At 41.8% G+C, this 23549-nt stretch overlaps 1 protein-coding gene across 10 annotated transcripts in view; it reads right to left on the bottom strand.

The window, feature by feature from the left end:
• The window catches only part of LOC128702637 (5-phosphohydroxy-L-lysine phospho-lyase), a 140176-nt gene that overhangs the window by 25643 nt on the left and 90984 nt on the right, over positions 1-23549 (bottom strand). For all 10 annotated transcript variants that reach the window (XM_070101882.1, XM_070101876.1, XM_070101879.1 and 7 more), the window contains one exon: positions 2371-2515. In XM_070101882.1, the coding sequence (XP_069957983.1) occupies positions 2371-2515 (145 nt within the window). The remainder of the gene's footprint in view (positions 1-2370; positions 2516-23549) is intronic.

The following is a 23549-nucleotide window of genomic DNA, read 5'->3' as shown; positions in this document are numbered from 1 at the left end:
CCTTTCTGAAACTCATTCTATGTCGCAAAATTTTTTGGAAAAAAAAAAAAAAAAATCTTATGAAATGATAGAATCTTTAGAACTCCATTTTTTTTCTATCAGTTGAGTACAAGAAACTGTCCATTTACCAATTTGAACTACCCAATAAAGTGGTCAGAAATTGGCAATTTGGCCAATTTTGCGTAAATTAAAAAATTTGCCTATTTCAAGATAGGGTCCAGAATAAACAATGTCGACATTCTTGGCACTAAAATAACATATCCTCTGTTCATTAGTCATGTCTCTAGGCCCCTCTTATATTACTCTTGCTTTCTATTTTTATTTTTTATTCATACAAAAAATAAAATTTTTTACTGTTATGCAGACTACTGCATTATTGTAAAAATGGTATAAATAATATCAGTACACTAGTGAAAGAATATTAGACTCCCCAGTTGACGTGTATTGGACGTGTGGTGTGATTTGCTTACTCCTGAACACTGGTAAAAATCAAACATTTCTGCTACTTTGAGCTCAATTTCAAGGTCGTTTTCATTGTGAAACTAGTCAAAATCATCTCTATTTCTGTAACATGTTTTCCATTTAATCACGCGAGACCATGAAAATGAGAATACAATGATAAATACTATACGAAAATACACCTAAAAGTCGGCATTTAAAAAAAAAAAAAAAAAAAAAAAAAAAAAGAAGTCAGTTTTTTTCCTCATTATGCACTGCGTGCCACAGGATTTTTTTTATGTGGTGCACATTGATCACACAGACCCATTCTCTCACATGTGGGCCTACCAGCTTTCTCCCGCTTGATTTGAAGCCGCTAGAATTTATGCATAGAAATACGTCCGAAACACTGGCTCGTAAGATGTATATATATACGACCAAAACAGTCAAAGGGTTAACACCATTTCAGCAATTTCACCATCACTCGAAGAATGCACAACAGGTGCATCATTGTCAATATTTGTCATTTCTTCGATGTCAGCTTCCTGTAACTTATTTTCACTTTCCATCGATAACTTTTAGCGTAAGTTACAAGGTTTGATATGTTCTCATCAGTGACACAAAATCCTTCAAGGTCTATCTGTAGGCTCATTTACATCAAACATCATTTTAGGCCAAAGTCTGTGCCAAACATTTGTTAATGTTGATTTATCAACATCCTTCCAATCATTAACAACTGCATAAATGGCATCCTTAACACTGAACTCTTTCAGGAAGTCTTGGATTCCTACTACATACTCTGTTGACTGCAGCAAGCATACAGTTTAAAAAATAGTCGTTATACTTGCTCTTCATGGAACGTAAAATTCCTTGGTCACAAGGCTGTAATACAGATGTCACATTAAGGGGCAAGCAGATGCTGAAAACATTACTTTTCACAAGAAGTTCGGCAGGGGGATGTGCAGAGCAGTTACCCAGGAGCAATAAAATTTTATTTTTTCTTCTAGTCCAGCTTGCCTGCAATGAGCTCTAAGTGGTTATTGAACCAGTTGGAAAACATTTCACGGGTTACCCATGCTTTCTTGTTGGCATACTACACCTACCATCTGATTTACAACCTGCTCGAAATACGGCCACTCGACTTACGACCGTGTTTTGTATGCCAAATTTCTGGGAAATAAACAACTGTGTTGTACACAGTGTTTATCCTAAACCTTACAGTATAAAATACAATACTAACAGCATAAAAAGTAAAGTAAAAAATGAAATACCAAAATAAAACAATAAAATAAAGTCATTACAAAAATGTGATGTTGATGTTCAGTAGTAAGGTTTGACTTGTGTCCATTTTGACTTATGACCGGTTGGTCAGAACCAAGCTCGGTCGTAAGTCGGATGGTACCTGTAATACATGGGTAAATTGCAGCTCTTTTTGACATTTTCAGTGAAAATAAACAGTCACAAAATAAAAAGCAAAAACAAAATATCAGCGAAATAGCAGACGCACGTGTGAACACTACTAGCGCTGAGACACAACTGACGCCTGCCACTCTGGCTGTCAGTGCTGGCTGCCTGCCAAGGAACAGCATTGGAGTTATGTAGAAATGACTGATGCTCCACAAAACAACTTTGGTTTTCAGAACTATTAAAATTTCATAATTTCGGATGTGGACCTGTACTAGTTTTTCTTAAAAAAAAAAAAAAAAAAAAAATGGCAGAAAAATGGAATGGGATATAGGAGAAAATTTTAAATATTTATATGATTAAGTAGTGAAGACAGGACATACCTACTGTAGCTACACATTTTTGAGAAATTCTCATTTCTGTGTTTAGTTTTCTATATTTTACACACTGAATGAAAATGCTACAGGTATTAACATGCTGTTAATTTAGAAAAGACTTATGCTTCAAGAAAAACTCCATGATACCCACCAATATGTTCATGTTTTATTTGAAGTTTCATCAGTTCATTTTTAAGGACTGTTCCAACCTCAGTAGCAGATTCCATTAGATGCTCCTGCTTCAAAACGTTAAGTACAGCACATCCCACTGCGTCCATCATTCTTGTACACTGGTACTAATACATAGAAGTTAATATTAGCACATTATATATATGAAGAAAATGTTTCTAGATTAAACTGCAGCCATGCTTGACCAAAAACCATCATGGTTCAAGTCAGTATCTTGAATCACCCCTGTAAAGAAGTATGTACCAATAAAGGCAAACTTTTCTTTCATGAGGCACCTGCACATACCAGATTTAATCAAGATACCAAAGTCATTCAAGTGCAGGGCCAGAAATACTAGTTTGGATCCACATAAATTACACACAAACAATTATACAGTGGACCCCTGGTATTCGATATTAATCCGTTCCTGAGAGCTCATCGAATACCGAAAATATCGAAAAGCGAATCAATTTTCCTCATAAGAAATAATGGAAATCAAATTAATCCGTGCAAGACACCCAAAAGTATGAAAAAAAAAAAAATTTACATGAAATATTAAGTTTAATGCAATAGAATAATTACAATAACAATAGAATAATTGACACTTACCTTTAATGAAGATCTGGTGATGATTAATGGGATGGGAGGAGGGGAGAGGTGTTAGTGTTTAGAAGGGGAATCTCCTTCCATTAGGACTTGAGGTAGCAAGTCCTTTTCCAGAGTTACTTCCCTTCTTTTAACCCTTTGACTGTCGCGGTCGTATATATAGTCATAGGAGATACCAAAACACGTATCTATACGCATAAATTCTAGCGGCTTCAAATCAAGCAGGAGAAAGCTGGTAGGCCCACATGTGAGAGAATGGGTCTCCATGGTCAGTGTGCACCATATAAAAAAAAATCGGGGAGCCAGTGGTGCATTGTGGGAATACCATTTCAGTCGTCCTTTTTCAGCATGTCTAGCGGTAAGAAATATGTGACTCCCCAGCAAATCTGGGACTCTTCTCTTCCCAAGTGATGCTCTAACACAGATGGAAGTGTCAGTGAAGATCAATTTCATGATTTCGAGGAGTTTGAGACCAAAAGCAATGGAGGAGGAGGAGGAGGAGGAAGAAGAGGAGGAGGAAGAAGAGGAGGAAGGAGGAAGAGGAAGGAGGGAGGAGGGAGAAGAAAGGAGAAGGAGGGAGGAGGAGGGAGGAAGGAGGGAGGAGGAGGAAGGAGGGAGGAGGAGGAAGGAGGGAGGAGGAGGAAGAAGAGGAATAATAATAATAATACCTAATAATAATAATATGTAATAATATGTTCCCTTGAGGCATGAAAACAGTTCACCCCACACCAGTGAGTCCATCTATCATCATTCTATCATGCAGGAGGAGCCACATGTCTATGGTGCATCCAACAAAATAAGCAGACTCTTGGATGTCACTACTGCCTGGCTCTGGCTGGGTTACAAGTATCTTTGGCAGGTTAAATCACCACCACCAGATGTAGACCAAACGAAATGTAAACTTTGCCAGATGGACTATTGTCACACCCTGCGTCATTATGTACTGGAGTGTGATAAAATTAATGAATTTAGAAACAACTCGCTCAGAAGTGTTCAAGAAATGGCAAAGTACTTTATCCACAGTGGTATATTGCAGACCATTCTGGAGAAATACCCTGACTTTGCTAGCTGTAAATAAAGCATTACCACATGTGTGCATGTGTGTGTGTGTGTGTGTGTGTGTGTGTGTGTGTGCACTCACCTAGTTGAGATTGCAGGGGTCGAGTCCAAGCTCCTGTGTGTGTGTACTCACCTATTTGTACTCACCTATTTGTGGTTGCAGGGGTCGAGTCCTAGCTCCTGGCCCCGCCTCTTCACCGGTTGCTACTAGGCCCTCTCTCTCCCCGCTCCATGAGCTTTATCAAACCTCGTCTTAAAACTGTGTATGGTTCCTGCCTCCACTACGTCATTTTCTAGGCTATTCCACTGCCTTACAACTCTATGACTGAAGAAATACTTCCTACTATCTCTCTGACTCATTTGTGTCTTCAACTTCCAATTGTGGCCTCTTGTTTCTGTGTCCCCTCCCTGGAACATCCTGTCCTTGTCCACCTTGTCTATTCCACGCAGTATTTTATATGTCGTTATCATGTCTCCCCTGACCCTCCTGTCCTCCAGTGTCGTCAGGCCGATTTCCCTTAATCTTTCTTCATAGGACATTCCCCTTAGCTCTGGAACTAACCTTGTTGCAAACCTTTGTACTTTCTCTAGTTTCTTGACGTGCTTTATCAAGTGCGGGTTCCAAACAGGTGCTGCATACTCCAGTATGGGCCTGACATACACGGTGTACAGTGTCTTGAATGATTCCTTACTAAGGTGTCGGAATACTGTTCTCAGGTTTGCCAGGCGCCCATATGCTGCAGCAGTTATCTGATTGATGTGTGCTTCCGGAGACATGCTCGGTGTTATACTCACCCCAAGATCTTTCTCCTTGAGTGAGGTTTGCAGTCTTTGGCCACCTAGCCTATACTCTGTCTGTGGTCTTCTGTGCCCTTCCCCTATCTTCATGACTTTGCATTTGGCAGGATTAAATTCGAGAAGCCATTTGCTGGACCAGGTGTCCAGTCTGTCCAGGTCTCTTTGAAGTCCTGCCTGGTCCTCATCAGATTTAATTCTCCTCATTAACTTCGCATCATCTGCAAACAGGGACACTTCTGAGTCTAACCCTTCCGTCATGTCGTTCACATATACCAAAAATAGCACTGGTCCTAGGACCGACCCCTGTGGGACCCCGCTCGTCACAGGTGCCCACTGTGTGTGTGTGTGTGTGTGTGTGTGTGTGTGTGTGTGTGTGTGTGTATGAGTGTGTGTATGAGTGTGTATGAGTGTGTGTGTATGAGTGTGTGTGTGTGTGTGTGTGTGTGTGTATGTGTGTATGTGTGTGTGCGTGTATGAGTGTGTGCGTGTGTGTGTATGAGTGTGTATGTGTGTGTGTGTGTGTGTGTTTGTGTGTGTTTGTGTGTGTTTGTGGTGTGTGTGTGTGTGTGTGTGTGTGTGTGTGTGTGTGTGTGTGTGTGTGTGTGTGTGTGTGTGTGTGTGTGTGTGTGTGTGTGTGTGTGTGTGTGTTTGAATTTGTATGTGTGTGTGTGTGTGTGTGTGTGTGTGTCTGTCTCAACAATCAATATTTGCACCAATAACTCACTACAGTTGTGACCGAGTGTGGAAGTGTGAATTGCTCATTACACTATAATTTGTTCATGATTGTAGCCATGTATAAACGTAAGTAACCATTCTTACAGGATTTATTACCTTTGTAACTTGTGAGTTCATTACCTTGTACCTAGTTCAGCCATCACAACTTTGGGAGCCCAGTCCCTGGACCCATTACGTACCTCTGTAATCTGTAAATACCTTTGTAACTTGTCATGATTGTGACTAGACCTACCTGGAGTTCATTACCTTTGTAAATTGTGAGTTCATTACCTTTGTAAATTGTGAATTCATTACCTCTGTAACTTGCTCAGCTATCAAAACTTTGGAGTCCAGTCCCTGGACCAATTATGTACCTCTGTAATCTTTTGACTACCGCCCACAGGATGGGTATGGGGTGCATAATAAACATATTAAACTAACTAACCCACGACAGTGACAAGATAAGGGGAGATAACATCTGATAAGAGCTGACCTTTCATGAGCGTAAACGAGGGTGGAGGGAGGGGGGCAGCTGTCTATCTGTCTAAGAGCCAGGAGGAGGAGGAGGAGGAGAAGGAGGAGGAGGAGAAGGAGGAGGAGGAGAAGGAGGAGGAGGAGAAGGGGAAGGAGAAGAAGGAGAAGGAGAAGAAGGAGGAGGAGAAGGAGAAGAAGGAGGAGGAGAAGGAGAAGAAGGAGGAGGAGAAGGAGGAGGAAGAGAAGGAGGAGGAGGAGAAGGAGAAGAAGGAGGAGGAGAAGGAGGAGGAGGAGAAGGAGAAGAAGGAGGAGGAGAAGGAGGAGGAGGAGGAGGAGGAGGAGAAGACGACGACGAACAAACATTTGTCTGTCTGTCTATTTGTCTGTCTGCCAAGCTCCCTGTCTATCCGTCTAGCTCTGTCTCAGAGAGAGCCACAAGACTGTGTCATCACGTTTACTCACATCTTCAAGCAGAGTATAGCACTTCGTCTGGATTTTTTGGGTTATCCTAGGTAATTTACACTATGTATACTTGTATTTATGTGTACCTGTGAGACAGAGATAGAAAGAGAGAGAGACAGAGTGAAAGAGATAGAATGAGGGACAAAGATAATTAGATAGAATGGAGGGGAAGCAGCATCCGACCCCATTGTTTCGACAGGCGGGAGGGGGAGTGAGTAATGAGACAATATGTCATTTTGACAGCTGCCGACTCCTGACTCAAAACAATTATAAGCCACACACTTGCACCCACGACAAGCTTGCTGAATGGTGATAATAGCAGTTTTATGAAAGTATCTAGTGACTATATATGTGTATATATATTATAGAAACCAGAAACAAGAAGGGAAGGCAGGAATGAAGGAAGGACTAGATGAAAGGAAGGAAAAAAGTAAGGAAGGACAGATGAAGGAATGTAGGAAGAGAGGTGGAATGCCCTCCAGGTAGCCTCCAGGTAGGAAAGGAATGAAGGAAATTAGGAAGGAAGGAATGATGACACACGACCATTTACCTAGGATAACTACATAACACAACTGCCTGCTAATACTTTGAAGAAAACTGCTCAGACGAGGTGTTTTGTCTTTGCACATAAAAAAAAAAACTTCCACAAAAATGCACACACACACTGGTTTTATGTGTGAGAGTGTAAAACACCACTGTGTATGACACCATGTTTTATGTGTGAGTGTAAAACACCACTGTGTATGACACCATGTTTTATGTGTGAGTATAAAACACTACTGTGTATGACACCATGTTTCAAAGAGTTCCACAAGCTGCAGAACTTCTAGGAATATATTCAGTGACTGTATATTGCTATATATATTATAGAACAATAGTAATAAAAATTTTTTTGTATTGTTTGTTTTTGTAAACAAGTTTTGTAAACAATATATTGATATTTATGTTTGTGTGCTTATTGTGTTGTATACAACGAGTGTATATATGTACATTGCACCTTACTTTGGTCTCATAGGCCACATAAGTTATGTGAAAAAATAAAATAGTGAAAAAACAACAAACCTTCAAATACAAGTAAACCAAAGTTTACCGGGTGAGCGGCAGCCGCCGCTGTTGCCATACGCGGCTCATTTTCTGCAAACTTCATGCCTCTATATCTGGGTAAGTACTGATAGGAAAATTTTTTTTGGGGACTAAAACAATCAGAAAATAATCTTAACATTCTCATAAGAAAAAATAATTTTTTTTCGAATATTTTGCGACACCAGGAGACACTTCAGGATTGGGCCTTTCGACAGCCAAAGGGTTAATGCCACTGTAAATACCTTTGTAACTTGTCATGATTGTGACTAGACCTACCTGGAGTTCATTACCTTTGTAAATTGTGAGTTCATTACCTTTGTAAATTGTGAATTCATTACCTCTGTAACTTGCTCAGCTATCAAAACTTTGAGGCCCAGTCCCTGGACCAATTATGTACCTCTGTAATCTTTTGACTACCGCCCACAGGATGGGTATGGGGTGCATAATAAACATATTAAACTAACTTAACACTAGGACCAGCTTGAGTCACTGGACTTCTGTTGCACAACATATCTGTCCATAGTGGCCTGTACCTCCCGTTCCTTTATGACATTCCTAAAGTGTTTCACAACATTGTCAGTTTAATAGTCACCAGCACAGCTTGCAATAGCTGTGTTAGGGTGATTGTCATCAAAAAAGGTTTGCACTTGAAGCCACATTGCACACATTTCCTTAATCTTTGAAGTAGGCCACTTCTTCAATTTCTCTATCCCCTCCTCCGAAGCAGTTTCCTCAGGTGTGACCTCTTGCTGTTGAAGATGATCTAGCAGCTCATCAGTGGTTAGTTCTTCATTGTCCTCCTCCACCAACTCTTCCACATCCTCCCCACTAACTTCCAACCCCAAGGACTTCCCCAATGCCACAATGGATTCCTCAACTGGCATAGGCTTCTCAGGGTTAGCCTCAAATCCTTCAAAATCCCTTTTGTCTACACATTCTGGCCACAGTTTTTTCCAAGCAGAGTTCAAGGTCCTCTTAGTCACTCCCTCCCAAGCCATACCTATAAGGTTTATACAGTTGAGGATATTAAAGTGATCCTTTCAAAACTCTTTTAGAGCCAGTTGAGTTTGTGGTCACTACAAAGCACTTTTGAAGCAGCTTTTGTGTAGTTTCTTGAAGTTGGAAATGACCTGCTGGTCCATGGGCTGCAGGAGAGGAGTGGTATTAGGAGGCAAAATACTTGACCTTAATGAAGCTCATGTCCCCAAAAATTGCTCTGCCAAGTCTGTAGGATGACCAGGGGCATTGTCTAATACCAGGAGGCACTTAAGGTCTAATTTCTTTTCAATTAGGTAATTTTTCACAGTGGGGGCAAATGCATGGTGTAACCAGTCATAGAAAAAGTCCCTAGTGACCCATGCCTTACTGTTTGCCCTCCACAGCACACACAAATTAGCCTTGAGGACATTGTTTTTCCTGAACACTCTGGGAGTTTCAGAGTGATACACCAATAAAGGCTTCACTTTGCAATCACCACTAGCATTGGCACACATCAACAGAGTAAGCCTGTCTTTCATAGGCTTATGTCCTGGGAGTGCCTTTTCCTCCTGAGTAATGTAGGTCCTGCTTGGCATTTTCTTCCAAAACAGGCCTGTTTCGTCGCAATTAAACACTTGTTCAGGTTTGAAGTCTTCACTGTCTATGTAATCCTTGAATTCCTTCACATATTTTTCAGCTGCTTTTTGGTCCGAACTGGCAGCCTCACCATGCCTAATCACACTATGTATGCCACTACGATTCTTAAATCTTTCAAACCAACCTTTGCTGGCCTTAAATTCACTCACATCAGCACTAGTTGCAGGCAATTTCTTTACCAAATCGTCATGCAACTGCCTAGCCTTTTCACAAATGATCGCTTGAAAGATGCTATCTCCGGCTATCTGTTTTTCATTTATCCACACCAATAACAGTCTCAACATTTTCTAACACTTGCGGTCACTGTTTCGTAATCACAGTTGCACCTTTTGCAAGAACAGCTTCCTTGATTGCCATTTTCCTGGTCACTATAGTAGAGATGGTTGATTGGGGTTTATTATACAACCTGACCAGCTCCAACACACGCACTCCACTTTCGTACTTTGCAATTATCTCTTTCTTCATTTCAATAGTCATTAGCACCTTTTTTCTCGAAGGGTTGGCACTAGAAGCTTTCTTGGGGCCCATGGTGACTTATTTTGCAGAAACAAGCACCAAAAACAGTGATAATGTGGAATGTACCGAATGTATCCTTAGATGCGCGCACACTGGCTGGCTTGTAAACACTGGCACACATGGGGCAGTTCAGGCCACACGTGGACATGTCTCGTATGAATCGCATTGAATACTGGGTTTTCGATCAGATACCAAGGCAAAATTTTTGCGATATAATGCATCGAATACCGGATTTATCGAATACCGATGCCATCGAATACCGGGGTCCACTGTATGTATGGAAGAAGGTAAACTAATGTTGAGGGGGTTAGTTTATATCTAGTGCAAGACTGCATCTGAAACTTTCCTTTGGTCCTCATGTGAACTGCAAAATGTATTATGAAGACTAAATCCACTGTATCTTGATGCTGAAGGCTTTTGATCCAAGAAAATGGAGATACCTTCTACCTAGGCCAAACTTGACTGTTCCCATTCCCCGGACACTATGACCCCAATTGAACTCTGGTACATTACTGCAAGCCCAGCACTCTACCCAAGCCATACTCTCGCTGTAAATCGACAAATTTCACGTTTCAGTTCCTCACTAGAGGTAAAATGAACAAGATAAAATTAATTATATCTTAAATTAAGAGGAAAAATAAACTTGCATATTATCATCAGATGTGTAAGACTATGCTTACATAAAATGCCTCTCATATATACTGTAGAATCCCTTAACCATGAATTTGGTTTCCACGGTTTACTGTGGCCCATAAATAACCCTTAATTTTGTTTCATAATGGCCACAAAAGTAGTGAATGCTGGCAGTTGTTCAAAGCCTAAGACAAGCCATGAAGTGCTTCCCATCAGTGAAAAAGTGATACAGCAGGGCCCCACTTATACGGCAGGTTAGGTTCCAGGCTACCGCCGTAAAGCGGAAACCGCCGTAAAGTGGAACACCCTTTTTTTCCACTTATAAATGCATACAAACACTAGATAACAAGTTTACACTAACATATATTAAGTTAGCAATAGAACCAGGCATCAAAAAACAATAAAAAAGTAAAATACACACATAGTGCACTCATTACTTACCTTAAAATATTTATAGTCTTAATCTAGGGTGAGACAAGTAGTATTTATTGTAAGAAATCAAGTGTGGTATGTATGGTAGTCAGCCAGGCTACCTTACCAGGCCACCCCACCCACACATACTATTCTATGATATTTAAGCATCCCAGAGGGATAAAATGTATATACAGTTCACTCATTACTTACCTTAAAATATTTGTAGTCTTAATGTAGGGTCAGGAGTAAGTAAATGAGATAAAAGGAATAAATGAGAGAGAGAAAGAATGAGTACATTAGAGGGGACAGGCGCAGAGTTATGTAAACAAACCAGGCGAACGTAAGTTTTGTAAACAAACGAAGTGTACACGTCTGGTTTGTGTACAAGTTACATTGTGTACAGGTTGTCTCCACATTGATACGGTAGAATTAATAAAGAACACTCCTGTGTGTGTGTGTACTCACCTATTTGTACTCACCTATTTGTGGTTGCAGGGGTCGAGTCACAGCTCCTGGCCCCGCCTCTTCGCTGATTGCTACTAGGTCCTCTCTCTCCCTGCCCCATGAGCTCTATCATACCTCGCCTTAAAACTATGTATGGTTCCTGCCTCCACCACATCACTTTCTAGGCTATTCCATGGCCTGACTACTCTATGACTGAAGAAATACTTCCTAACATCCCTTTGATTCATCTGAGTCTTCAACTTCCAATTGTGACCTCTTGTGTCTGTGTCCCATCTCTGGAACATCCCGTCTTTGTCCACCTCGTCTATTCCGCGCAGTATTTTATATGTCGTTATCATGTCTCCCCTGACCCTCCTGGCCTCCAGTGTCGTCAGGCCGATTTCCCTCAACCTTTCTTCATAGGACAATCCCCGTAGCTCTGGGACTAGTCTTGTTGCAAACCTTTGCACTTTCTCTAATTTCTTGACGTGCTTGACTAGGTGTGGATTCCAAACTGGTGCTGCATACTCCAGTATGGGCCTGACGTAGATGGTGTACAGAGTCTTAAACGAATCCTTACTGAGGTATCGGAACGCTATCCGTAGGTTTGCCAGGCGCCCGTATGCTGCAGCAGTTATCTGATTGATGTGCGCCTCAGGAGATATGCTCGGTGTTATACTCACCCCCAGATCTTTTTCCTTTAGTGAGGTTTGCAGTCTTTGGCCATCTAAACTATATTGTGTCTGCGGTCTTCTTTGCCCTTCCCCAATCTTCATGACTTTGCATTTGGCAGGGTTAAATTCTAGGAGCCAGTTGCTGGACCAGGCTTGTAGCCTGTCCAGATCTCTTTGTAGTCCTGCCTGATCCTCGTCCGATTCGATTCTTCTCATTAACTTCACATCGTCTGCAAACAAGGACACTTCTGAGTCTATCCCTTCCGTTATGTCGTTCACGTATACCAAGAACAGCACAGGTCCTAGGACTGACCCCTGTGGAACCCCGCTTGTCACAGGCGCCCACTCTGACACCTCGTCGCGTACCATGACTCGTTGTTTCCTCCCTGTCAGATATTCTCTGATCCATTGCAGTGCCTTTCCTGTTATGTGTGCCTGGTCCTCTAGCTTTTGCAGTAACCTCTTGTGAGGAACTGTGTCGAAAGCCTTCTTGCAGTCCAAAAATACGCAGTCGATCCACCCCTCTCTCTCTTGTCTTACTTCTGTCACCTTGTCATAAAACTCTAGTAGGTTTGTGACACAGGATTTTCCTTCCCTGAAACCGTGCTGGTTGTCAATTATACACTTGTTTCTTTCCAGGTGCCCCACCACTCTCCTCCTGATGATCTTCTCCATGACCTTGCATACTATACACGTTAGAGATACAGGTCTGTAGTTTAGTGCCTCATGTCTGTCTCCCTTTTTAAAAATTGGGACTACATTTGCCATTTTCCATACCTCAGGGAGTTGCCCAGTTTCAAATGATGTGTTGAAGATCTTTGTTAATGGCTCACACAATATCTCTGCTCCCTCTTTAAGGACCCATGGAGAGATGTTGTCTGGTCCCACCGCCTTTGAGGTGTCAAGTTCGCATAGCAGCTTCTTCACCTCCTCCTTGGTTATATGTACCTCATCCAGCACTTGCTGGTGTGCCCCCCTGTTCTGATTTCTTGGAGTCCTACTGGTTTCCACTGTAAATACCTCTTTAAATCTTGTGTTGAGCTCCTGACATACCTCTCGGTCGTTTCTTGTGAATTCCCCATCACCCTTCCTCAGTCTGATTACCTGGTCCTTGACTGTTGTTTTCCTCCTGATGTGGCTGTACAACAGCTTCGGGTCAGTCTTTACTTTTGATGCTATGTCATTTTCATATTGTCTCTGAGCCTCCCTTCTTATCTGTGCATATTCGTTTCTGGCTCTTCGGCTGATTTCTTTATTTTCCTGAGTTCTCTGTCTTCTGTACCTTTTCCATTCTCTATTACACCTAGTTTTTGCCTCCCTACACCTTTGGGTGAACCAAGGACTCGTTCTGTTCTTCCCATTATTTCTGTTTCCCTTGGGAACAAACCTCTCCTCTGCCTCCTTGCATTTTGTTGCTACATAGTCCATCATTTCTTGTACTGGTTTTCCTGTCAGTTCCCTCTCCCACTGAATGTCTTGAAGGAAGTTCCTCATGCCTGAGTAGTTCCCCCTTTTGTAGTTTGGTTTTTCCCAGCCTATTCCTGCTACTCTCTCCACTTGGAGCTCAACTATGTAGTCGAAGCACAGAACCACATGATCACTAGCTCCCAGGGGCCTTTCATACATGATACCCTCGATGTCCGAACTACTCATGGTGAATACAAGGTCCAACCTTGCTGGTTCATCCTCTCCTCTCTCTCTGGTAGTGTCTCTAACATGTTGATGCATGAGGTTCTCCAGTACCACATCCATCATCTTGGCTCTCCATGTTTCGGGACCCCCATGGGGCTCCAGGTTTTCCCAGTCAATCTCCTTGTGATTGAAATCACCCATAACTAGTAACTTTGCTCCCCCCATGTGTGCTCTCCTGGCCACCTCGGCTAGTGTGTTGATCATTGCTCTGTTGCTCTCATCGTATTCTTCTCTTGGCCTCCTGCAGTTCTGTGGTGGGTTGTACATTACTGCAATTATCACCTTATGTCCCTCAGACTGGATTGTTCCTACTAAGTAGTCCCTTTCGCCCATGCCATCCATTCCTTCCATTTTCTCAAAACCCCACTGGTTTTTAATGAGCAGTGCAACTCCTCCTCCCCCTCTCCTCCCTCTGTCTTTCCTGAAGATTTGATATCCGGATGGAAAGATTGAATCTGTTATTATTCTGGTGAGTTTTGTTTCTGTGAGTGCTATTATGTCTGGGGATGTCTCTTTGATTCTTTCGTGCCACTCCTCATACTTGTTTGTTATTCCATCTGCATTTGTATACCACACCTTCAACTTCTTTTCTAAGACTGTAGTCTGGGAAGTATATTGGGGTTGGGGAAGTGGGAGACCTGGTAAGGAACTATGGGTTGTTGCTGTGGGGGTGAAGTTTGTAATGTAGTGGGTGGGGGCATTGGATGTGGCATGGGTGTTTTGATTTAGAGTGTTTGGTTGCACTGGGGTTGACCTGGTTGGGAGGCTTCTATAGAAAGTTGTGAGGGAGGCTGTATTAGATCTTCTTCCTGGGTCTGGGATCTCCTGTCTGTCTTCTCCATCCCCTCTCTTTCCTCCTTTCGCCTTTGTACCATCTCTCTCAGTTTCTTCCTTTCTTCTTGTGTTCTGTCGCGGTCGAGATACACCCTCCTGTATGCCGTCATGTCCCTTAATCGTGCTTTCTCCTGCAGTATCCTGGTCCGAGTTGCTTCTGCCTTGAAGGTCACTCTCACTGGCCGGGTTCTTTTTTTTACAAACCCCCCTATTCTCCGAAAATTTTCCAGCTGGGTCATATCGTCTTCTCCTATTGCTTTCATGATGCTTTCAATTGCTTTTTTTTCCCCTTGTTTTCTTGCTTCATATGTTTCCCCTTCGACTTCCTGGAGCCCATACACAAAGACTGACCTCACCCTTTCATTCTCCCACTGCATATCCCTGTGTATCCCCTCATTTAATTTGGTTTCCTCCACTGCAGCTTTCCTTTCATCAGTTTCACTGGCTAATGTACTTGGGCTCAGTGGCCTGTCATTTTCCCTTCTCGGCTTTCCTTGGGCTCTGTTGTTGTCTGTTAGGGCCTCCACATAAAGCTTAGCTCTTTCATTTGCTACAGTCTCCTCTGATAGAGCATCTCCATGCAGTTGTGCCCCTTCTTTCCCTACAGTCCCCTTATTTGTGGCTGAGGTAGCAGTCTCTGATGTCAATCCCAAAATGTTCTTTAGTTCTTTATGCTGTTTCAGATTTTTCAGTTCCTCTTCTAAACTCTGTATCCTAGCTTCTGCTGTTTTGACATGCACCTCCCACTTCCTGCTTTCCATATCTATCCTCTCTTCCATTCTCATGCTAAGTTCTTCTAGTTTCTTTTCCCATTCATGATCCCTTTTTATGAGCTCTGCTGCCCAATCTTCCTTTGCATTTTCCTCCTCCTGTCCCTTGGTTTTTCTTGTTGCTCTCTGGCAACCCATTTTTGTTTTATCCTGATTGCCTCAGAGTGGGAAACCTATGTAGTTCTGTATGTTAGGTTAGTAGTGTGTGTGTCAGAGTGTGGGGGGGGGGGAAGTAGTGGAGGAACTGTGGCTATTTGGGAGCTGAGTGGGGAGGGGTGGGGAGGGTTTGGGGTGAATGGGGGAGGGGAGGGTGATCGAGGGAGGTGATGGATCAGGGGAAGTAGTGAGATGTCGGTGGTGAGGGGGGAGTGTGTGTGTGTCTGGATATGTGTGTGTGTGTGTGTGTGTGTGTGTGTGTGTGTGTGTGTGTGTGTGTGTGTGTGTGTGTGTGTGTGTGTGTGTGTGTGTGTGTGTGAGTGTGTAATTTTGTGTGTAATTGTGTGTGGAATTATGTGTGGGTTTATTATGTACTGAAAGGTAGGTGGCTTGTGCTTTAAGGTAAGTCTCAGTGGTCCTTGGCTGCCCACACCTTCTTGTGACCTGACCAACCTCCTGGGATTTACCGCACTTACAGTGTGTGTGTGCGTGTGTGTGTGTGTGTGTGTGTGTGTGTGTGTGTGTGTGTGTGTGTGTGTGTGTGTGTGTGTGTGTGTGTGTGTGTGTGTGTGTGTGTGTGTGTGTGTGTGTGTGTGTGTGGGTGTGTGTGTGTGTATGTGTGTGTGTGTGTGTGTGTGTGTGTGTGTGTGTGTGTGTGTGTGTGTGTGTGTGTGTGTGTGTGTGTGTGTAATTATGTGTCGAATTATGTGTGGGTTTATTATGTGTCTGAAAAGTAGGTGGCTTGTGCTTGGAGTGTAATGTAGATTCTCAGTTGTCCTTGTGTCCACAACCTATGTGACCTGACTCCCTTGCAGTGTTGCCTATATCACCTGCTTATAGTGACTTAATCGCCTTGTTCAATGGATTACCATTTGCTAAACCTTATTGAATACTTGAGTGCCTATTCTTTATCGTGCTATGAGAGTTAGACCATTCACATTCAGCTTGGCGGTTAAATTGGAACCTGGACCCCACACCCAAACAACCACTCATAGGTGATACAGTACTTGTATTGCAGCTGTAGCAGTGTAGATTGTCCAGGTCGATGTGACGTCCTGGGTAGATCCAGCTCGATGTACGTCCTGGCTAGATCCACCTCAATTTCTTCTCGTTAATAATGTACCCTATTCACTGTATTTCTTTCACTGGTCACACTATTGTTTCACTTTATTAAAATCTTGGGTGACACTTGGCAACGCCGCCTTCACACTAGCCTGCGCCACAACGCTTTTATTTTCCAGATCACTTTCAAAATTGTGGCTCTCCCCACACTTGTGTGGCTCAGGCAATTAAAAAAAAACACTTCTAGGATTGTTGACTACCCTGACACACTTAGCAACCCTTGCAGAACACTTCTAGCCCTCAAAAACACTTAAATCCCCGGAGCACCGACGGCGTGACTAGCCTGCTCGCTGTCCCTGAGTGTGTGTGTGTGTGTGTGTGTGTGTGTGTGTGTGTGTGTGTGTGTGTGTGTGTGTGTGTGTGTGTGTGTGTGTGTGTGTGTGTGGTGTGTGTGACTCAACAATCAATATTTGCACCAATAACTCATTACAGTTGTGACCGGGTGTGGAAGTGTGAATTGCTCATTACTCTATAATTTGTTCATGATTGTAGCCAAAGTATAAACGTAAGTAACCATTCTACAGAATTCATTACCTTTGTAACTTGTGAGCTCATTACCTTTGTACCTAGTTCAGCTATCAAAACTTTGGGGGCCCAGTCCCTGGACCCATTACGTACCTCTGTAATCTGTAAATACCTTTGTAACTTGTCATGATTGTGACCAGACTTACCTGGAGTTCATTACCTTTGTAAATTGTGAGTTCATTACCTTTGTAAATTGTGAGTTCATTACCTTTGTAAATTGTGAGTTCATTACCTCTGTAACTTGCTCAGCTATCAAAACTTTGGAGTCCAGTCCCTGGACCAATTATGTACCTCTGTAATCTTTTGACTACCGCCCACAGGATGGGTATGGGGTGCATAATAAACATATTAAACTAATGAAAAAAATATCATAGATGGATTAATGAAAATGTGTATATTAACGTAATATACGACATTTAAATGACTCGATTATTATTACTAATATGACGTCTGGAGACATAAGACACTTACCGATTTTAATGTGTACCTGCATGCCAGCACAGTATGTAAGTTTATTTAGGTACAGGTATGCATAAGTATAATTATCAGAGTATATATAAAATATGAAAACTTTTAAAAACATTTGAAATTTTGGAGTTTCCAGACAAAATGGAGAGACTTAGTGCTTACTGAGCTCACGGAGAATGTAAACAAACAGGGTGGGGCACGGTGACCGTATTAGAAAGTCAGGTGGGGGGAGCCGTATAGCAAGTTTTGGTCATAATTTGAAATGACCGTATTAGCGGAATGCCGTAAAGTGAAACGCCATAAAGCGGGGCCCTCCTGTAATTCTCCACTTAATACAATAAGAAAAAAATCTTATGCTGAGGTTGCTAAGATGTATTTCAAAAATGAATCTTCGATTCATTAAGTACAAGTACAATGTATTTTATTATTTAATGTTGGTAATGTCTTACTGTGCGTAATTTACCAAAAACTTATCATAGGTACGCAAATAAAAAAAGTTATATTCGCATGTATAGGATTCGCTACTACCCGCAGTTTCAGGTATCCACAGTAGATCTTGGAACATATCAGCTGCAAATACAGGAGGGATGGACTACTGTACTGTATATACAGTAGGACCCATGTATCCGCGGGGGACATGTTCCGAGGATCTGCCATGGATACCGAAACCATGGATAATAGCAAACCCTATGTATATAAAATCTTATACATACATATTTTAAAGTTTAATTGATAAATTATGAGCAATAAGTGGAGAATTATCACTTTTTCACTGATGGGAAGCACTTCATGGCTTCTCTTAGGCTTTGAAAAACTGTCAGCTTTGGGACCATTATTATGCAAAATTAAGAGGATTTCTTTGTTTCGGTTTTTGGCCATTTCGGTTTTAGGCCGACCTTCTGGAATGGATTATGGCTGATAACTGAGGGTCCACTGTACATTATTTAGGTTTGCATATTGGTCAGAGAGCCAGTTGTAAGTCCGAGTCACTGGTAAATGAGTAGTACGTTGCTAAGCGAGAAGCTGTATACACGTATACTGTATATAGTATATGTCTTTCTTTCAACAAACCGACCGTATCCCACCAAGGCAGGGTGGCCCAAAAAGAAAAACAAAAGTGTCTTTTTAAATTTAGTAATTTATACAGGAGAAGGGGTTACTAGCCCTTTACTCCCGGCATTTTAGTCGCCTCTTACAACATGCATGGCTTACAGAGGAAGAATTCTGTTCTACTTTCCCATGGAGATAAGAGGAAATAAACAAGAACAAGAACTAGAAAGAAAATAGAAGAAAACCCAGAGGGGTGTGTATATATATACTTGTACATGTATGTGTAGTGTGACCTAAGTGTAGGTAGAAGTAGCAAGACATACCTGAAATCTTGCATGTTTATGAGACAGACAAAAGACACCAGCAGTCCTACCATCATGTAAAACAATTACAGGCTTTCGTTTTACACTCACTTGGCAGGACAGTAGTATCTCCCTGGGCGGCTGCTGTTTACCAACCTACTACCTAGGATATATATACTGTATACGTATTTTATATTTGACATACTGATTAACATGTGTGTTGCTAGCAGTGCTATTTAAAAAAAGTATGAATTTGTCAGTTAAGAACAGAGTAGGGGAGTTAGTAGATGGGGAGAGTGAGGTACATATTAGGTAGATGGTGAGAATATTTTGAGGAACTTTTAAATGTTGAGGAAGAAAGGGAGGCGGTAATTTCATGCACTGGTCAGGGAGGTATACCATCTTTTAGGAGTGAAGAAGAGCAGAATGTAGAATGAAAAGGGGTAAAGCAGCTGCAACTGATGGGATCATGACAGAAATCTTAAAAGCAGGGGGGGATATAGTGTTGGAGTGGTTGGTACTTTTGTTTAATAAATGTATGAAAGAGGGGAAGGTACCTAGGGATTGGCAGAGAGCATGTATAGTCCCTTTATATAAAGGGAAAGGGGACAAAAGAGATTGTAAAAATTATAGAGGAATAAGTTTGAGTATACATGTACCAGGAAAAGTGTATGGTAGGGTTATAATTGAAAGAATTAGAGATAAGACAGAATGTAGGATTGCGGATGAGCAAGGAGGATTCAGAGTGGGTAGGGGATGTGTAGATGAAGCATATATGTGAACAGTATTTAGATATAGGTAGGGAAGTTTTTATTGCATTTATGGATTTAGAAAAGGCATATGATAGAGTGGATAGAGGAACAATGTGGCAGATGTTGCAAGTATATGGAATAGGTGGTAAGTTACTAAATGCTGTAAAGAGTTTTTATGAGGATAGTGAGGCTCAGGTTAGGGTGTGTAGAAGAGAGGGAGACTACTTCCCGGTAAAAGTAGGTCTTAGACAGGGATGTGTTATGTTACCATGGTTATTTATTTTATTTTATTATCACACCGGCCGATTCCCACCAAGGCAGGGTGGCCCGAAAAAGAAAAACTTTCACCATCATTCACTCCATCACTGTCTTGCCAGAAGGGTGCTTTACACTACAGTTTTTAAACTGCAACATTAACACCCCTCCTTCAGAGTGCAGGCACTGTACTTCCCATCTCCAGGACTCAAGTCCGGCCTGCCGGTTTCCCTGAATCCCTTCATAAATGTTACTTTGCTCACACTCCAACAGCACGTCAAGTATTAAAAACCATTTGTCTCCATTCACTCCTATCAAACACGCTCACGCATGCCTGCTGGAAGTCCAAGCCCCTCGCACACAAAACCTCCTTTACCCCCTCCCTCCAACCCTTCCTAGGCCGACCCCTACCCCGCCTTCCTTCCACTACAGACTGATACACTCTTGAAGTCATTCTGTTTCGCTCCATTCTCTCTACATGTCCGAACCACCTCAACAACCCTTCCTCAGCCCTCTGGACAACAGTTTTGGTAATCCCGCACCTCCTCCTAACTTCCAAACTACGAATTCTCTGCATTATATTCACACCACACATTGCCCTCAGACATGACATCTCCACTGCCTCCAGCCTTCTCCTCGCTGCAACATTCATCACCCACGCTTCACACCCATATAAGAGCGTTGGTAAAACTATACTCTCATACATTCCCCTCTTTGCCTCCAAGGACAAAGTTCTTTGTCTCCACAGACTCCTAAGTGCACCACTCACTCTTTTTCCCTCATCAATTCTATGATTCACCTCATCTTTCATAGACCCATCTGCTGACACGTCCACTCCCAAATATCTGAATACGTTCACCTCCTCCATACTCTCTCCCTCCAATCTGATATTCAATCTTTCATCACCTAATCTTTTTGTTATCCTCATAACCTTACTCTTTCCTGTATTCACCTTTAATTTTCTTCTTTTGCACACCCTACCAAATTCATCCACCAATCTCTGCAACTTCTCTTCAGAATCTCCCAAGAGCACAGTGTCATCAGCAAAGAGCAGCTGTGACAACTCCCACTTTGTGTGTGATTCTTTATCTTTTAACTCCACGCCTCTTGCCAAGACCCTCGCATTTACTTCTCTTACAACCCCATCTATAAATATATTAAACAACCACGGTGACATCACACATCCTTGTCTAAGGCCTACTTTTACTGGGAAAAAATTTCCCTCTTTCCTACATACTCTAACTTGAGCCTCACTATCTTCGTAAAAACTCTTCACTGCTTTCAGTAACCTACCTCCTACACCATACACTTGCAACATCTGCCACATTGCCCCCCTATCCACCCTGTCATACGCCTTTTCCAAATCCATAAATGCCACAAAGACCTCTTTAGCCTTATCTAAATACTGTTCACTTATATGTTTCACTGTAAACACCTGGTCCACACACCCCCTACCTTTCCTAAAGCCTCCTTGTTCATCTGCTATCCTATTCTCCGTCTTACTCTTAATTCTTTCAATTATAACTCTACCATACACTTTACCAGGTACACTCAACAGACTTATCCCCCTATAATTTTTGCACTCTCTTTTATCCCCTTTGCCTTTATACAAAGGAACTATGCATGCTCTCTGCCAATCCCTAGGTACCTTACCTTCTTCCATACATTTATTAAATAATTGCACCAACCACTCCAAAACTATATCCCCACCTGCTTTTAACATTTCTATCTTTATCCCATCAATCCCGGCTGCCTTACCCCCTTTCATTTTACCTACTGCCTCACGAACTTCCCCCACACTCACAACTGGCTCTTCCTCACTCCTACAAGATGTTATTCCTCCTTGCCCTATACACGAAATCACAGCTTCCCTATCTTCATCAACATTTAACAATTCCTCAAAATATTCCTTCCATCTTCCCAATACCTCTAACTCTCCATTTAATAACTCTCCTCTCCTATTTTTAACTGACAAATCCATTTGTTCTCTAGGCTTTCTTAACTTGTTAATCTCACTCCAAAACTTTTTCTTATTTTCAACAAAATTTGTTGATAACATCTCACCCACTCTCTCATTTGCTCTCTTTTTACATTGCTTCACCACTCTCTTAACTTCTCTCTTTTTCTCCATATACTCTTCCCTCCTTGCATCACTTCTACTTTGTAAAAACTTCTCATATGCTAACTTTTTCTCCCTTACTACTCTCTTTACATCATCATTCCACCAATCGCTCCTCTTCCCTCCTGCACCCACTTTCCTGTAACCACAAACTTCTGCTGAACACTCTAACACTACATTTTTAAACCTACCCCATACCTCTTCGACCCCATTGCCTATGCTCTCATTAGCCCATCTATCCTCCAATAGCTGTTTATATCTTACCCTAACTGCCTCCTCTTTTAGTTTATAAACCTTCACCTCTCTCTTCCCTGATGCTTCTATTCTCCTTGTATCCCATCTACCTTTTACTCTCAGTGTAGCTACAACTAGAAAGTGATCTGATATATCTGTGGCCCCTCTATAAACATGTACATCCTGAAGTCTACTCAACAGTCTTTTATCTACCAATACATAATCCAACAAACTACTGTCATTTCGCCCTACATCATATCGTGTATACTTATTTATCCTCTTTTTCTTAAAATATGTATTACCTATAACTAAACCCCTTTCTATACAAAGTTCAATCAAAGGGCTCCCATTATCATTTACACCTGGCACCCCAAACTTACCTACCACACCCTCTCTAAAAGTTTCTCCTACTTTAGCATTCAAGTCCCCTACCACAATTACTCTCTCACTTGGTTCAAAGGCTCCTATACATTCACTTAACATCTCCCAAAATCTCTCTCTCTCCTCTGCATTCCTCTCTTCTCCAGGTGCATACACGCTTATTATGACCCACTTCTCGCATCCAACCTTTACTTTAATCCACATAATTCTTGAATTTACACATTCATATTCTCTTTTCTCCTTCCATAACTGATCATTTAACATTACTGCTACCCCTTCCTTTGCTCTAACTCTCTCAGATACTCCAGATTTAATCCCATTTATTTCCCCCCACTGAAACTCTCCTACCCCCTTCAGCTTTGTTTCGCTTAGGGCCAGGACATCCAACTTCTTTTCATTCATAACATCAGCAATCATCTGTTTCTTGTCATCCGCACTACATCCACGCACATTTAAGCAACCCAGTTTTATAAAGTTTTTCTTCTTCTCTTTTTTAGTAATTGTATAAATATATTAAACAACCATGGTTGTTTAATATATTTATAGATGGGGTTGTAAAAGAAGTAAATGCTAGGGTGTTCGGGAGAGGGGTGGGATTAAATTATGGGGAATCAAATTCAAAATGGGAATTAACACAGTTACTTTTTGCTGATGATACTGTGCTTATGGGAGATTCTAAAGAAAAATTGCAAAGGTTAGTGGATGAGTTTGGGAGTGTGTGTAAAGGTAGAACGTTGAAAGTGAGCATAGAAAAGAGTAAGGTGATAGGGGTATCAAATGATATAGATAAAGAAAAATTGAATATCAAATTGGGGAGGAGTATCTCAGAAGTGAATGTTTTCAGATACTTGGGAGTTGACATGTCGGCAGATGGATTTATGAAGGAGGAGGTTAATCATAGAATTGATGAGGGAAAAAAGGTGAGTGGTGCATTGAGGTATATGTGGAGTCAAAAAACGTTATCTATGAAGGCAAAGAAGGGAATGTATG

Source organism: Cherax quadricarinatus, chromosome 79 (assembly GCF_038502225.1).
Source record: "Cherax quadricarinatus isolate ZL_2023a chromosome 79, ASM3850222v1, whole genome shotgun sequence".
Classification (NCBI taxonomy): domain Eukaryota; kingdom Metazoa; phylum Arthropoda; class Malacostraca; order Decapoda; family Parastacidae; genus Cherax; species Cherax quadricarinatus.
The sequence above is the reverse complement of the archived record's forward strand: the minus strand, read 5'-3'. Positions and strand labels throughout refer to the sequence as shown.